Source organism: Ambystoma mexicanum, chromosome 9 (assembly GCF_040938575.1).
Source record: "Ambystoma mexicanum isolate Mex_15411 chromosome 9, UKY_AmexF1_1, whole genome shotgun sequence".
Lineage (NCBI taxonomy): Eukaryota > Metazoa > Chordata > Amphibia > Caudata > Ambystomatidae > Ambystoma > Ambystoma mexicanum.
In genome coordinates, this window is record NC_090931.1 from 177,212,992 (window position 1) to 177,226,401 (window position 13,410).

General features: G+C 47.7%; 1 protein-coding gene across 1 annotated transcript in view; it reads right to left on the bottom strand.

Moving 5' to 3' along the window:
- The window catches only part of UPK2 (uroplakin 2), a 157,524-nt gene that overhangs the window by 47,421 nt on the left and 96,693 nt on the right, over positions 1-13,410 (bottom strand). The window contains exon 4 of the mRNA XM_069614402.1: positions 12,917-12,978. Coding sequence (XP_069470503.1) covers positions 12,917-12,978 — 62 coding nt within the window. The remainder of the gene's footprint in view (positions 1-12,916; positions 12,979-13,410) is intronic.

A 13,410-nucleotide genomic window follows, 5' to 3' on the forward strand; every position in this document is an offset into this window, starting at 1 on the left:
CTAAACAATGTCTAGGGAAGTCAATAAGGAAAGAAATGGTGATCAACATAAAGTTCTGAGCTTCTTCCAGCTCTTAGCTTCCTTTTCAGCTCCACTTCCTCAAGCTCAAGAAAGTTCCACGAAAGTTCAGGGCAATACAGTTCCACACAATCCTCGGGGTTCCCTTCCCCAAGTTCAATGTAACACAGTTCACACAAAATAGGGGGTCATGAGGCTCCGTCCTCAAGACAGTATTTTCAGTTCCTCAAATCTCAGGGTTCCCTTCCCCAAGATTTCAATGTAACACTTGAATTGGTTTCAACCGTGTAATGTTCAACACAAAATAGGTCCACTTGCCCCGCCATCTGGTTCGCTTCACCAGTTCACTCACAGTGCTCCCCGGTTTATTTCACAATGTCTTTTGACTTTCATCACTTAGGGCTCACTGCTCTAGGCACAGTTGTCAGATCACACACTCCACCCATCACAGGTCACCAACCAGGAACCCTTTTTAGCTCTGTATGCCATTTTACACTTCTCTGATTTCTCCTGGTTAGCCTCTTGGCTTTTTCACCACGTGTTATTCACTTCTTGCCAGCTTCTGGCTTTGCCGCATTGTATCCATTTATAAAGTTCACTTTATGGTGATCTTTTCCCTGCCCCACCTTTCTATGGCATTCTTTTATACTTCTGTTTTTTTCAGTAAGTTACTTGCAAATGGGCACTTTCTCTTTTGGTTTTCATCCATTGTTAACTTGTTTCAAGGTTTTCATTCATTTCGGTGTTCAATATATGTGAATCAGCTGTGTTTCAAAGTTTCCTTCAATATGGCGTTCAATAAACGTATTTCAGCTTTGTTTTTTAAGTTTCAATCAGTTCAGTATTCAATAAAAGTAATTAAACCTTGTTTCAAAGTTGCATTCAATTCGGTATTCAATAAACATATGCGTCCCTTAATTGCTTAAGAGTAGCCAGCTAGGTGCGCCCGGTCCTGGGTGACTCCTCAGACACTCACTGGTCCTGGCATTACTCTCCGGTGGCTCTGCTCCTCCTCCTCTGTCTTGTAGACCACTGGGCCGGCTTCTGCGAGCCCTGCTTGCATTCTGGATGCCGTCCTCCACACGCCAGCGGCCCTGCTGCTTCGTCTTATGCCTAGATGGCGCCTTTCTTCCTCCTATCTCGTTCACAGCTTCAGCTGCTTTCTGCCCCATACAGAGGTTCCCACGCCTCGGGTAGAATCGCAGCACAGCTGGTCTTGGGCTCCACAAGTCCTACTGGATCTCAGCTGGCGTCCTGGCTCTCTCTCAGGTCCCACCACGACTGCCTCCTCGCAACACAGGTCCCCTGCTGGTCTCTGTCACCCAGGCCTCCCGGTTGCTCTCTCTGCTGATTATTGTTCTCCCTTTATACTCCTGCAACTCCTTGACAGGTTGCAGGTGTGAATCCTTAATTAGGCTTGCGTGAACATGATTGAAGGGAGACGCCTGGCCCTCACAATCCTCTGCAGACATTTTCCTCGTCCCAGTACAAGAGTGGTGAAATGAAGGTTTGGTGTTCATTACTCTCCGTCTCCTCTTTCTCGTCCCCGTACTGTCAAAAGTCAAATAGGGGAAAAGGAGGTGAGAGGCTTTGCAGTAGCCCAAAAAGGTCTGGTGAGGGTTGGGTTGGTCGTCAATAGGGAAAGGGAATACCATGTCTCCCCTGTGGGCACCCCACTCCCGAACCACAAGGTCTATCCAACCAGGTGATCTTCCCTCACTTCTCTACCCCCAGGGTGAGGATCCAAAAAGGATGGCCTTTTCCAGGAAACCCGAGAAGAGGATCCAGGTTTCCACAGTAGCCAGTGTGATAAGTTAAGAGTGTGCCTTGTGTAAAACGTGCAGAGTATGCCTTGTGTAAGAGGTTGCCCTGTGTGAGAAGTGCAAAGGGTATCCAAGTGAGTAGTGCAGAGTGTGAACTGTGCGAGAAGTGCAGAGCATGGTATGATGGAGTCACAGGTTTTGATCTCGCAAGAAGGGCTCGAGTGACCCTCGGGGTCAGGGAAAAACCCCTGCTACATGATGCCAAACAAGATGGTGGTTGATGGAGAATCACCTAGGGCTTCTTTTCTGTTCATAACAGACCCTAGTGTGTTAAGTATGGAGGCCCAGATAAATGCAGACAGGGCCTGGATTAATGGGATCCGTGGGTGCACGTGCTGACAGTGAGAGGGTTCCCTGAGCCCCTATCAGCAGGATAGTGCAAACTGCAGCTTGCTGCAAAGAAAATGATATCATATGTTGAAGACAGCATCACAAACATGGTCTTTAGAACAGACTGCAAAACTCTCCAGTGCTGGCAGGCAGAGGGTTGTGTTCATGCAATCTGGATTGGGAGACCAACAATCAGCAGAACCCCATACTGCCCGACACCTGTGGTTCCATGTTGATGTCTGACAGCCACCATGATAGGACTGCCTGACTCCAAGATGGTAGACCATGACTTTATACCATCATGGCTCGAACAAGCAAACAAATGTTCATGAATGGTAGGTTGGCTGGCCCCAGCCGATCAAATCACCTGGTCGATTTCCCTCCAGAGGTACTTCCCCAATTAAGGCAATTAAGGGCCCAATTATAGACAAGGTGGGGAATAAAAGAGGGACAAAAGAGGGACAGAATACAGGGAGAGTATGAGAACTTGGAGACGGATGACAAGAGAGGAGAGCGATCGGAGCAAAGAGCAGGGAGAGGAGCGAGAACAAGGAGGGCAATCGCAGGAGGATGGAGTGATGACAGAAGTGGAAGGAGACAGAAGGAGGTGAGAGAGTAAGGTTGAGGTGTCTGAAACAGCAGGGAAAGAAGAAAGGGAGGTAACAAGGAGATCTTCTAAACAGGGGATAAGAGGATGAGGTCAGAGAGGGAAAGATCTGCAAGAGGAGGATGAGAGACTTTGGAGGAAGGAGGTTTTGTAACGAAGAAAAAACATCTGGAAGGAAAAGGTCGGTTTGGGGATGAGAATAAACAGGATGAAGCAGAGAGGATTCAGAGGATAGCAATACAATCTGGATGACCCCACGACTTGCTGAGACACAAGAACTAGAGAGTAGTGGAAGCTATTGTTGGTGGTAGTGGAGTCAGTGGGGTACTCGCCAAAACTATTGAAAGCTTGTTAAACTTGGGTCCAGGAACTGGTGAGGGTTCAGCCCTGACACCCCTATAAAGAGTGCCTAGCCGATAGGCAAGAGAGAAACAGATCTAGTGGAAGCAGCAAGACCACCAATGGCAATCATCTGAGCTGCTGGTTCAATGGTTTGTTGCTGTAGTAATATCTTCTTGTTTCTTGTTCAATTCCAGCTTTGTGCTAATTCCCTTCCCACTTCCCTTGGTCTTACTTTTCCCTTCTGCACTGTCTTCCCTGCCTCCAATTGCCCACCTTTAAACCTCCCATTATAAAATCTTCATCTACTAATGGATTTCACCTGTGATCTCGTTTGGCTTCTTCTGTCTTCTTGTGACTGATGTGAGGGTGCAGGAGACAAATGTGGCATTGTTTTGGTTATAAACTTTTATTCATAAAAATAAAGGGGTTTGGGAAAGGCCTTTTCTATTCGTAAAACGAAGAGCGGGTACCCTCCCTCAAAGAAAACTAAGGAAAACTGTCAGAATGTCCAAATAAAAATAGTCTGACACTGTCATGTCCCAAAACCCTACTTCTGAACCTAGCACTATTAACTAATGACTAATGTCTAAGGACTCCATAACTCCAAAGTAAACAAGTAGTGACAGTTTATACTACTTCAAAGTTCCCAAAGTCTCACGTATTCAAAGGAAAACAAATGTTCTGTTTTTTAACAAACGATATATCAGTGACAAGGGTTTGGCTCCTTTCCACTGGCTTCTAACTGGTTCTGATCAGGAGCTTATCATCTCCTTTTCAGTAATGGACAGTTTTTCTACTCTTAGGTTTTCAGACCCTCTTATTCTTAGGCCTTCATACAGCGTCCTTCTTGACGCGGCTATGCTCTGTGTAGCAGCCCTCCGGTTCGGGAGATGCCCAGAGGTTGACTCGGGTACTTGTGTGCAACGTCACTTCTTCCTGGAGTACCAGGGGTGTACCTCTGTCTTCCATGGTGTACCTCTGTCTTCCATGCGTGGCATCTCCCCCTTCTCTGCCGGGCTTGCCAGTGCAGTTCTCACGGTTGCTCATCTGCCGCCAGCTGCTCTCAACTCTCCTCCTCGGAGAGTAGCTCTCTCTCGGTGTCCCAGCTGACAGGGATCTGAACTCCCACACTTCCCTGTTGGGTTGTTCTGGACCAATCAAATATTGCAGAAGACTAGACCATTCACTCTGGGTCTCTGAAATGATCTGCATCCTCCTAGGCATCTTCTTCTTCATAGTATTGATGTAATCCTTATATGGAAAACCAATAGTGCTCCATGGTATTCTAGTCAGATATGAGGTATTAATATTAAGTTGACTGACTGTACAACAAAGAATGTTGGCCCTATCTGAAGATAGGAAAGAAGGCTTGGTCTTCGGTAAAGAGGGGGTTTGAGATAAAGCAGGATTATACCACGTTCTCTGGGAAGGGTTGTGCCTAATCCCATAAGAGCCTCCCTCTCACTTGTGATCTTCCTCCTGTGTACCACCCCCAGGGGCACTATTGTACTGTGGACGCACCAACCTGGCCCCAATGGAAAGGTCTCCCCCTAGGGGAGAAGGGACAACATTCTCAGATTAATGACACTGATTACACTGTAATCAGTGTGATCAGTGTTGCCTGGGTCTGTTTCTGCTTCCTCCTTGTTTCTGATGGCTATTGTCCTGTGTCTGCCCTTACTTCCTTTTCTCCTCCATGTTTTTACCTACTGCTTCCTCTTTGTTTGTCCCTTCTGTCCCTCTCTTAGAAACTGATTAGCAACCAAGAGTGAAGATAAGCGGTGCCACTATAACCAGACCTAGTGGCATTGGCAAGACCACCAATCACTGTACATACACCTGCTCAGCAGTCTGAATCCAGTGACTGCTAGATCGGAGGCTCCTTAGTGTGCCAAGGAGTTGTTCCCTAAGATTAAGCCGGGTGGGGACTATATAAGACAAATCTAACGCGACTGGGCTATTATTGGGACTATTAAGATGATTGTCTGAACATCCAGCCATGACTGGCAGGGGGGAAATTGACAGTCATCTAACAAGCAAGTGTGACGTTCTTCGCAGCCAGGACCTACCAGGTTTGGAGGGCCAATATAGGAACTGTGATACATATCCACACCTCTCAGATTTGCTCTTCACTTGTGTTTGAGCACAATAACCCTTGTTCAGTGACACGTTGTGAAGACCCCTGTATGATTAGGGGCACTTCTAGTGTGGTCACCAAGATGGCCCGACACCTCCCTAAGACAGATTACGAAGGGCTCAGGGGTTGTATGGTGAGGATTCCCTGGCCACCCCTACTTCTCCCCCTCTATACGGCAGGAGACAGTCATGGTAAACACCATGATGATACTGGCCCTTTAAGCCATCTCCAATCAATGGACTGGCTCAAGAAATAAGAATAACCCACACCGTTTCAGCAGTCCAGTAACAGCAGAACCCAGCAATCCCCCACCCTTCAGCCGATACCGAAACAATACAACTTTAAGGAATGGGCAGTTGGAGCCGTCCCTGGGAAGAATTGAGCATCTAGGACGAAGAGTAATTGTCCCACGCTGATGCCCGCACTGATATCAGAGGCCTTTTGCAGATTCCTTCACAATGTTAAAGATGGCGTCTCTAGGGCGCTGAGTACCTGGGCTTCCGGTAGTTGTTCTTGGTGAGGTCGCCAGGCTGTCCGACAGGTGATTGAAGATTATGAAACGCGAGAAACCGGCGCACCCCTTCCCCTCGAGTCAACAGGGTTAGAGGTGGACCGGCTCCCAACGCCACAAAAGTGCACCTTCCAGGTTCTTGCAGTGTTGGAGCAGTTTGCAAGATAGAACTGCGGACGGAATGCCGTGGTGTATTCAGAGGACGAAAACCTGGAGGAGGCAGGCAGGTCTTGGAAGGCAAGGTAGAAGAGCAAGACCGTAGCGGGCAAAATTCTGTAGAACCAGGCTGAAGCAGACAAAGACTGGTGGGCAGGCTGGAGCAGGCAAGGAATGGAGGGCAGGCTGGAGCAGGCGAGGACTGGAGGGCAGGCTGAAGCAGGCGAGGACTGGAGGGCAGGCTGGAGCAGGCAAGGAATGGAGGGCAGGCTGGAGCAGGCGAGGACTGGAGGGCAGGCTGAAGCAGGCGAGGACTGGAGGGCAGGCTGGAGCAGGCAAGGAATGGAGGGCAGGCTGGAGCAGGCGAGGACTGGAGGGCAGACTGAAGCAGGCGAGGGCTTCAGGAGCGAAGACACGATCCGAGAAACAAACCGCGTTGAGACGCAGTGAGTTTCGGGATCTCGCTCCTTAAATAAGACCGGCAGTACTCAGGAGGCTTGGAACGCAAGCCGTGTTATCCCCGAGTGCTGCCGCGTCCGAAACGAGGCTTGGGAAGCAAGCTTGTGGCTTCCCAAGCGCCTCGAGGACTGCGCATGCGCGAAGACCGAGACGCGGCCTTCCGCGCATGCGCAGACCCCGGGACGCAGAAACCCCAGAAGCGCCGGGTGTCGCGGATAACCACGGACCCCCCAGCCGGTACCGGGGATAACAGCGCCAGGATGGGGCGCGTCAGAACCCATAATCGCGCCCCCTCCGACAGGTAAGTGAGGTGGAGGTGGTGACACACAACCACTCTCCCAGGCACATGCAGACAAGAGTTAGTGATAAACACTTTCATGGTCCATAGAGCAAATTTGCGGTAAACTTTGGGTGCCACAAACAGTTTCCATTCTCAAATACGCGACTTACTGAAACAGCGCAGCTCCGTTGCCACAGATCCCTGCAGACTCTGGCATTGACCTGAATGAAGATGGCGGATCAGCCATTTAAAGACTGGGTCCCAGTCACTTAATGATCCCAGCTGATCTCATTAAATAAGCCAATCCCAGTCCTTCATCAATTTGCCATCACAGATGCAGACCCTGACAGAGAGTACAGTGCAGGGAGAGGGATTACAGGCCTATAAGAATAGACTCTCAGTCTGAAAGTGTGGGTGTTTGGAGAAGGATCCACTGCAGTGATTTTGGAGGTGGTTGGAGACCAGAAGGATTCTAGAAGGAGAGAGGAGCCTGAAGAGAATGACGCATTTTGACAGTGGAAGGAGGTTGTAGGTTAGAAGGGGAATTGGGGGGTGAGGTGAAAGGATAAATTATGAAGGAGGGAAATTGATATCAGAAGGAGGCAAAAGGAGGGATTAGGGAGGAGAGCTATCAATATCAGCAAGATATGGATGAAAGAGGTAAGGTGGGGAGATATCAACAGCAGTATGAGGGGAACAGAGGAATTCAGAAGCAGCAAAAATATGGCATAGAAAAGTAGTGTAGGAGGTGGTGAACAACAGGAGATGGTGGCTGATGGAAGCAACAACGAGGTGGGTGAAGCGTAAGAGGAAGTGATAGAGGAAGATGAAACATACATTGGGGAACATGAGAAGGAGGTGGCAGGAGGGGATAAGAAGACACGTGAAGATTTGGAGGAGGTTGGAGAAGATCAGCAGAGGTCAGTAGAGAGAGAGTCTATGAAAGTTAGAGGAGGCCCCATTGGCCCAAGGCAAGGGGTAAAGGAAAGACCCGACGAAAAGGGTCTGGACCCATGGTGGAAGAAGGTATGATGGCATGGAGCAGCATTGAGGAGGGCCAGGACAAGATAGAGAGACATGTAGGAAATTCTAGAACCCTCTTTGGGTCTCTATGAAAGCTACGGAAAGTCCAGGCTTTATGACTCTACCTAATGCTCTTAGTAAAGCTATCCCAGATTTAATGTAATTTGAAGACAATAAAGGACCACTCATGAGAGTACTTGTTTCCCCAAGATCCAATCAGGTGCTTAAGCCTGGTGGCTGGCAGAGAGAAAAGATGGTGGGGGAAATATGGAAGCACGAGAGACTAGTAGAAATAAAAGAGCGCCCGGAACTGTTAAGCCTGGGAGACTGGCATAGAGAGGAACGAGGGCACATGACACCCACAAAGCCCAAGATACTGAGAAAAAAAGGAGGCTGCATGAAACCCTTAAGCCCGAGGCTGAGGAAGTGGCCGACAGGGGGACCTGAACCTGAAAGTTACAGATTGGGAGAAAGAAGAGTGTGGTCATTGTGAAACTCATCCTAAGTTCACAATGAGGGCATTATAACGGGAACCAAACAAACAACAAGATCCCCCTCTCACCCTGAAGCTGGGGACATGTTTCTAAATTGGCTATCCCGATTCTATCTTTCATTTTTGTTATTTTGCCATCCTGTGCTGGATCTGTCAGTAACACTTTAGGTTCTCTGAAATGCAGTCTTGGTCTGATTTCTGATCCCTGTCACTTGGTGACAGATATTACGCCTGTGTCTTGAGTTCTCTATATATACATCCACTTCTTGGTTCCAGTGCCGTGTGAGAGAAGTGCAGAGCCTACCCCATCTGTGAAGTGCAGAGAGTGCCCTGTGTGAGAGGTGCAGAGCATGCTGTGTGGGAAACGTGTGGCTGGTGCCCCATGCCAGAAGCCTAGAGGGAGCCGTATGTGGAAAGACAGAGAGTGTGTGTGATAAGTGAAAAGGGTGCCCCATGTTAGGAGGACAAAGTGTTGTCTTGAATTGTGTGATTCTGAGGGATGTGCCATTGCTGTGTTCATTGGGGGCATAAGCAGGAACAAGCTTTGTCACTAAGGGCTAGCAAATTTAAGCAAGCCATACTCTTTCTTGGGGGTATAATTTTAAACATCCCCTGCCCACCAACATAATTTGCCTTGACCTGGTTCCAGCAAGCCCCTCAGAACTTGAACATGTCTACCGTCCTTCCACTTTGTTCCAGTATATATGTGTACATGCATACATGTATATATATATATATCTATATACACACACACACACACAACACAACAATATATAAATATATCATTTTTTTTATTGTTTTTTTATAATGCGCTTAATACCTGAGCTCGGGTTTCTAAGCGCAGATCTGGGATTCAAACCTCTGTTACTCTGCATGGTCTTGCTTCCATGACCAGCACATTGCCCCTGTGCTATCCTCCGTACAAATAAATTAGCCCTTTTTAGCCACAGTCTCAAAGCTAGTGCTTAAGAATGGTATCTGGCGTGCCCAACTCTCCCTCAAATTACTTGAATTCTTTCCCTGTCCCCAGCATCTCTCCTGCCACTAACTCCCTGTACTCCTCTGCACCCACCCCCTAGGCCCCTTCTAAAACCCAACCCCAGAACCTCTTTGCTATCCCTGGGCTGCATTTTTCTCTGGTCCTCTGTGTCATATGACAAGATTTGCATGCATTTCTCTTCACGTTGTAATGTGATTTTGAGTTGGGTGTGGAGGAATTAATGCACTGTGGTGATGGGCATACCTTTACATGGTACCACAGAGATCAACATATACATATACTGTACCAAGTTGCCTAAATTATTTTGCTGCTAAAAGTTTGCTATTGAACGTGTTTGGTATGTATATATTATACTGTGGCAGCAGTTGAGTATCAAGTCCCATAGGAAACCCAAAAATTGGATTGCTAATAACTTTTGACTTGCATGATGGATTTGGTTGATAGTTTTCAAACAAAACATTAGTCACAGGCTCTCCCCAGACTGGAAATATCAGGAAAGATTAGTTAAAAAATGAAAAAAGTTATTAAGAAAGCAAAAAATCACTGTTTTCGGACTACTCCGATTCCTTTTCCCATACACAAAAAGTCCATATTTCTGTGCAGTGCACAGCAAATACCGCTGAACAGAATTGGACCAGTTATGAAACAATTTGGGCTTGAAGCATTGACTTGATTTCCGGGACGGGTCTGGGGTTATTCCGTCCAATAGTTGTTAAAATATTTATGATAAGATATGGCATTTATAACGGGCCTATACACAAGTGTTTCAAGGCACGACGAGGCAAGGGAGGGGAACAGAGGGAAGACGGAGACAAATATCTTAGTAGGCCTGTGACATTGAGATTGCGCAAATGCAGGAGGGGTGGGGAAGGGGAAAGTGCGAGGGGGAAGAGGGAGGGGAAGTGCAGTATATAGGATAAACAGTAAATAAATAGAAACAATAACTAGGAACAATATATAAGAAGTGCAGCCAGCTGGTGGCAGGTGCAAGGGTAAGTGCAGACACCAAGTGTCAACTGCTGGTAGGGGCCTGTGGGAATACAGAAACAACCACAGTGCAAGGGATGCCAGGGGGGCCGTGCATGTTTGCAACTGGCGGGAAGGGGACCTGGGCCCAAGAACAGAGGGTAGCCAGGTGACCAGTGCAGTTTCGGTTTCAGCCAGGAGTTCAGCAGGGGAGAGGAGGAGAGAAAGCAGAAGCAAAGAGGAAGGTTGAGGTGCTTGCGGAGCCGGAGATGGTTCTCCTCAAATTTCAGAGATGCAGGGAGGCTGTTTCAGAGGGAGGCCCCAGCCGAAGAAAGAGATCTACCACAAACTTGTTGCTTGGAGAAACGACTGACCCTGAGGGAGTTAAAGGCGGATGAGTGAAGAGCTCGAGAAGCAAGATATTTAGGAAGAGAGAGAGTTGAAGGTATTGAGGCCCCAGAAGGCCTTATGGACAATGCAGAGGGTTTTGTACTTAATTCTCTGAGCTACTGGGAGCCAGTGCAGAGATTTCAGTCCTGGAGAGATGCGATCCCTGGGCTTGTGGGCTTGAGGCCAAGGACAAGTCTCACAGTCCTGTTCTGGGTGAGTTGCAGAGGGCGGAGAGTAGAGGCAGGCAGATTTAGAAAGAGGCTGTTGCAGTAGTCCAGCCTACAGAGAACCAGAGGTATGGAGACAGTGAGCTTCTGGGGGAACGAGAGGAAAGGAAGAATACCTCTGACGAGGTGCAGCTGGTATTGTGACTTCTTAGAGATGTCAGAGATGTGAGGAGAGAAGAAGAGTGTGGAGTCAAAGATGACCCTGAGGTTTCTAGCCTCACAGGTGGGAGCAGAAAGAGGGCCAAGAGAGGCCGGCCAGAGAGAGACAGGAAAGGAGGGGGTGGGTGTGCTGATGAGGAGAATCTGTCTTACTGACTTTGAGGCAGAGATCATTGGCAGCACACCACTCCTGGATAGCAGACAGACAGTCAGAGATGAGAGAAGGGGAAGAGGTGGTAGAGGGGAGCCTGAAAATGAGCTGAGTGTCATCCGCATAGCACTGAAAGTTGGGGCAGAGAGCGGCAATGCGTTGGGCATGAAGTGCTAGGTATTGGTTGAACAACCAGGGAGAGAGGTTAGACCCCTGGGGCACACCACAGGTAGAGATAGATCTAGAGGAGAGGAAGGACCTAAGTTGGACCTAGGAGGGTCAATCAGAGAAGAAAGAAGTCAGTGAAGTCAGGGCGTGATCAGTGATACACAGGTTATCACGGAGACCATTGAGCAGGATGGAATGGTTGACCGTGTCAAATGCAGAAGAGAGATCAAGTAAGATGAGGACACAGGGGGTGTTGGAATCAAGGTTGGAGATTTGATGGCGAAGGGGGTGCCCCCTTCTCCCAAAATTGTATCTATGTTTTTTCCCATGGTACTTTGCAGCAGAGGCCTTTCAGAAATGAAAACCTGCCATTTTGTTTATGCTCGGTGTGAGAGATAACCAGTGTTATAACGGATTCGGCCAAAATGACCAAATCCAATTTACCTACCCCACCAAAAGACCTACTATACATATCACAAAAAGTTTGAACTGCCAAAAGTTCAAACTTTTTGTGGTATTTATATTAGATCTTCTAGTGGGGTAGGTAAATTGGAAAAACAAAAGCTGCGGAGGCTGCAGGGGTGTCCCCCACAACACCCTGCTCCCTACACTAGACAGTATAGAGCGGGGGTTGTGGAGACACCCCTGCAGCTGACCTGATCAAAAGAAGAAAAAATAAAAGGGACCCTGCGGCGCCGGTTCCCGATCACGCAAGTGAAAAGGAATCAGCGTTGCAGGGACACAGCGCATTGCAATGAAAGGTAAGTAGGGGGGTTGGGTTGTTTTGGGGGTGTGGGCGGGGGTGTGGGCAGGGGTTAGTGTTGGTATGGATTTGGGGTTGTTTTGCCACGGATGTCCGCATGAGAAATGTATGAACATTTATGTGTAACATACATCTCTCATGCAGTCATTTCCGTCGTGGTTACTTCAGCCGTGGTAAAACAACACTGATTCGTTATAACAGGTATAACCGGGATAGCCTAAAATGAAAACAGTGAAAATAATGCCATTTGGAGGAGGAAAAAGGTTGAAATGGCATCAGGCTAGTGGTGGGGAGGGGGAAAGAGGGCACCATAAGAAATTGTGGAGTTGTAGAGGGGCGACTGGGGGCCAAGTTCAGCATGTGAAGGTTTTTGCATAACCGGGGATATACTGGGGATAACCGTGGTTATAGTAGAAAATAGGATTGGGAATGAAAGTGCGTCACATGAATATAACCGCGGTAATTGCGGGCATTTACGGATAACCAGGGCTATTTGTAGTGCATTGCAAATATAACCATGGCTACGGGAAAAAAGTTTTTTTAAAAGAGAGAGTTCAAAAATGAGATTAATCCAAAAAAAGAGGAATTTTACAGCTACAGTAAAGTGGGGGTATTGGGTGTGGCCGCAGAATATGGGGTACTGGATTAAAGAACCGAATGGTGCAATATGGAAAGTGGTCACGGCTGAAGGCCATGGCTTTTGGTTGCTGAAGGCTGTGGTCACTGGCTAGGGCCGAAGGCTGGTCATGATTTCCCACATCTGCTGAATTTCAAGGGTTTTGTTGCGTTAAATCTGTGCAACTTAACTGCACCTTGACTAATGTTTTTTCAGTGAATATACATACACATGTATATATCACCCAGGGCAGCAGAAAAACAATGCTACAAAGCCAAACATGGCTTTGGCACTTACGTTGTACAGTCGTGAAGTTGGTTGGCAATCCTATAGTCACGCCATTAGATTGGTACGAAGCCCTGTAAAATACAAGAAAATATTTGTAAGAATAGTCGGCAGTGCACACACACTTTTACTGCGATTCAGTGCCTAGATATGCATAACTTCTGGAGATAGAAAACAGACTTAGAAGTTGGAGACTGTGCAGGATGCTCTCTCTTAGGAATGCTGGACAAACTGCGCCTGGCGTTTCTTATCATGTGACAATTTATGTTTTACAATGTATCCCACAGCACTTAGATATACTACTATTTACATGATTGTGTAATGTCATGTGAAGTGGTCTTGTGTAGCTTACTATTGCTTTTTTTGGTGGTCTTGTGTCGTGTGGTTCTGTAAAAAAAGAGATGTGGTGATAGCATGGTAGAAGAGGCAAGTGCAGAACCTGTGGTGTTGATGGTTACCGGCCAGAAGTACCTGAGTCCGGAGTGCCAAAGGCAGTTCTATGTGGT